Source organism: Haplochromis burtoni, unplaced genomic scaffold, assembly GCF_018398535.1.
Source record: "Haplochromis burtoni strain Fernald_Lab_line unplaced genomic scaffold, NCSU_Asbu1 Contig_645, whole genome shotgun sequence".
NCBI lineage: Eukaryota > Metazoa > Chordata > Actinopteri > Cichliformes > Cichlidae > Haplochromis > Haplochromis burtoni.
Window position 1 is genome coordinate 8,217 of NW_024583006.1, and position 3,910 is coordinate 12,126.

The 3,910-nt window shown below is 50.3% G+C and overlaps 2 protein-coding genes across 2 annotated transcripts in view; both read right to left on the bottom strand.

The window, feature by feature from the left end:
- The window catches only part of LOC102288763 (arf-GAP with Rho-GAP domain, ANK repeat and PH domain-containing protein 1), a gene marked incomplete in the record, with an annotated part of 4,894 nt that extends 3,013 nt beyond the window's left edge, over positions 1–1,881 (bottom strand). The window contains 3 exon segments of the mRNA XM_042215028.1: positions 1,058–1,108; positions 1,225–1,270; positions 1,662–1,881. Coding sequence (XP_042070962.1) covers positions 1,058–1,108; positions 1,225–1,270; positions 1,662–1,677 — 113 coding nt within the window.
- Positions 1,882–3,077: 1,196 nt separating this feature from the next.
- Positions 3,078–3,910, bottom strand: part of LOC102293076 (arf-GAP with Rho-GAP domain, ANK repeat and PH domain-containing protein 1) — a gene marked incomplete in the record, with an annotated part of 27,288 nt that continues 26,455 nt past the window's right edge. The window contains 3 exon segments of the mRNA XM_042215024.1: positions 3,078–3,324; positions 3,520–3,646; positions 3,801–3,837. Of these exon segments, the coding sequence (XP_042070958.1) occupies positions 3,078–3,324; positions 3,520–3,646; positions 3,801–3,837 (411 nt within the window).

Here is a 3,910-nt window from a genome sequence, read left to right on the forward strand (position 1 = left end):
TTTCATCTCTCAGGGTGTCATTGCGTTTCGAAGAGCAATACAGCTGTCGGTCCTGGTTCACCCACCTTCAAAGAGCTCTAGCCAATCAGAGCCCAGCCGTGCCACTCCACCTGCAGCCAATCAGAGCCCAGCCGTGCAAACATCCTCTTAGCCAATCAGAGCCCAGCCGTGCCACGTCCCCTTGCAGCCAATCAGAGCCCAGCCGTGCCACGTCCCCTTGCAGCCAATCAGAGCCCAGCCGTGCCCCATCCTCCTGCGGCCAATCAGAGCTCAGTTTCTTGGTCTCTGTACCCTGTGATGGATGTGCAGCTGAGAGGTTCGGTACCACCGGCCATCGAGCGCTGCATCTCCCACATCACCACCTACGGTGAGCCGAGGCCACCATGCCGACACAGTGACAGGCAGCAAAGCATCATGGGATACTTCTAATGCAGCATTTTCTCTCTCAGGTCTGAAGGTGGAGGGCGTGTACCGGCGCTGCGGTCTCGCTTCAAAAGTCAGCCAGTTGGTGGAGGCCTTGATTATATCACCAAACTCCGCCCCCCTGGAGAGTCATGAGCAGGGCGTGCTAGATGCTGGCTCCGCCCTCAAACAATATGTCCGCCGGCAAGAGAGTCTGATTCCCAACGGAGCCCAAGGGCAGTGGCTGCAGGCTGCAGGTACACGAAGAACTACTGTCTGAGCTACTACTACATGTAGTACTGCTGTCTGTAGAGCTGCTGCAGTATCTGTACTGTAGTACTAATAGCAGTAACCTCTGCAGAAACTGCAAAAACTTCAGAGACCTTATATGAGCCGCTATTAGCCCTCCTGAAAAGTACTGCAGTTTTTCTGAGTGAAGTAACTGTAACCCGACGCAACAGGAAAACTGTGTAACACTAAAATATTTATATATTTGTCTCCAGAACAGAAAAAGCATGTACTGCAGTATAACCGTAGTACTACTGACAGTATCCTGACAGCAGTGATACTGCAGTAGTCGTAGTACTCGGGCTAACAGCAGCGATACTGCAGTAGTCATAGTACTCGGGCTAACAGCAGCGATACTGCAGTAGTCGTGAACCAGGACCGACAGCTGTATTGCTCTTCGAAACGCAATGACACCCTCCTGAGGAGAGAAACCAGCTGTGATGTCACATATATCTGTGGTGGTGTCAGCCAATCAGAAGCTCTGAATTCACATCATTAGTTTTAATGAAGATGTTATAGAGTGATGCTGCACACCTATCTGCAGTTCCCATGGTGACGATGTTTTCAGATGGATCCATTTCTGTAAGAGGAGTTAAACCCAGACTGGTCACTGATATCAAAGTGTCCTCACATTCATCAGCAGCCTGACTGATTTCAGCAGATACACACAACACAATGCCGACAGCCACAGAAGAGCTCCGAATGCAAAGAAGCCTGAAAGCTGCTCGGAGAGTTCAGGCTGTGTAGGGCAGAGATGGTGACACCAGACCGATAATCAAAGAATAAACTACACGAGTGTGTGTGAATGAAAACATTTACACACGGAATAACCGTCAGCTGCAGGACCAACATCCAGTCATGGGTGGAAAACATTTCCAACAAGAAAGCACTCAAACAGATCAATATGTGTTCCCTCAACATCTACTGAACAAAACAACATACAGACGCATACTCATAAGACAGACTGTTACCGTGGTGACTGAGCATGCCCAGATCAATTGTGAGAGACTCATGGGATTCTCTGTGGACAGGGTGAATGCTGACTCCATCCTCCCAAAGCAGCAGCCAGGCCTCTGGATGATTGGAAGCGCTGCCCAATTCTACAATACACACTTTACTGACTGCGGAGGCTCCGCCCACCTCAGCATAAGACACGCCCCCTGGAAGAATCACCTGGAAACATGAATTCAGTCAGTCAGAGGACCTGAGCTGTGGATTTAGAGGAAAAGTCTGACCCAAACCAACATTACCTTCAGAATATGGACCAGGTGGTCCGACAGCCCCTCCCTGCTGTCAGCTGCACAGATCAGCTGATCTGTGAGTGTGACGATCTCAAACTGATGAGCTCGGCTGAAACACAGCAGCAGGTATGGTTCGGTCATCTTCATCACAGAGACACACTGTAAACCCTCAATAATAAATGCCCTCGGTGATGTTTTTGTACCGCTAATATGCAACATTTATACTTGATATACTTCATTTATCAGGCTTAATAACCAGCCTGTAGAACATCTTCTGGATGACCTGTACAGGTGCTGATGTTTATCACACCTGGTTTAAAGGACCTGTAAGTAGGCAGGCTGTTGTGATGTCATAGATCAGAGTAAAGATTCATTATGACATTAGTAAACTAACATCCATCATCCATCCATTCGCTTCCGCTTATCCTTTTCAGGGTCGCGGGGGGCGCTGGAGCCAATCCCAGCTGTCATAGGGCGAGAGGCGGGGTACACCCTGGACAGGTCGCCAGTCTGTCGCAGGTCCAACACACAGGGACAGACAACCATTCGCACTCACATTCATTCGCACTGATACCTGAACACAAACACCCTGGAGCTAGGACTCGTCTGCAGAGTAACAATAAGAGCTGAGGAGCCAGTCACTTTGTTTTTCTGTTGCCTTGGTAACCATATGAAACGACTGATTCTTTCAGCTTTGCTGTTTGAGTCGGTTTGTAGGTGTTTGCAGTGAATAGATGTGTCCAGCAGAGGGAGCTGCAGTGTCAGAGTTGGCTGCCCTGAGCTTCCTGTTTTGTTTGTGGGAACTTCCTGTGATGTAAAACGTTCACCGGTTGTGTGTAACGAGTTGCTTTGGTGTAGCTTTGGCGCTGCAGTGGTCTGAGCTCAGTCCCGTGTGTCCTGCACTAAATCTGTTGGATGCTTTCTTCTATCCACACATCATGCAGATGATTTAGGATGTCCCCAAACAAACTGGTCCTGAGTGATTCAGAGCTACCCTTTGATGAAATGAAGGACCCTGAAGGAGCCTGGGGCAGTGCTCGGGCTCGCTGACAGCGTCCTGGGTCCACTGACTCGGAGCGGGCCACGTTCCACACCTCCAGTGCTGAAGCTGCAGTAGAGAGCTGAGGCCGCAGGTGGTTGATTCTGTCATGGCGTTACCTCTGAACGAGTTCGGGTCGGCCCGGAGGAAACACTGTCCAACAGACAGGTGACCCGGGACAGGGACGCAGCTTCCGCCTCACACTGTGCAACTGAATGAATTTCCTGAGAGTCGTAGCAGAGACACCCCGAGCTCTCCCTCCACTTCCTCCTGCTCTGACACTGAGGTGTCCCAAACCAGCTGACAGGTGTGCCGCGTGACCCCGGCCACTGATGGCTGAGCTTTACATCATTGCTGACATCACCATGAATGAGTTCAAAGTTCACAAAAAAACATTCACAGAGGCGTGGCCTCATCAAGGTGGCCTCCGCCTTTCAGACACAGCCTGTGGTCAGTCAGGTGTTTTTCTGCTAAAACCTCTAAAACGCAGTATTACTGTGAGGTACTGCAGTACTTGTGGTACCAGAGGTATTAGTACTGCATATTTACCCGTCTTTGAGGAAGACAGACAGGACTTCTCGCAGGTCGAGCACGTCGCAGGCTGCTGATTCGTTTTCTAGCGAGAAGAGAAAACGATCATCCTCCAGTTTCCCGTGAAGCTCCTCCTTCTCCTCACCTGCACAGATGACACAGGTGAGTGTTTGCTGATGTTTGGGTGGATCAAAGAGACTCTGACATGTCACCACATTCATATTCATGTACAGCGTTTTGATCTCTGCGAGGGCACCTGGATTCATTTGAACTGCATACCTGAGGGGGCGGAGTCCAACCTCCTTCTACCTGCCAGCGGCTGGTGAGGCGGGACTTCTGAGCACAGAACACACACAGAGCGGCAGGTGAGCTCAGATCAGCATTTACTGTCACCTGTGTGTGTGTGTTA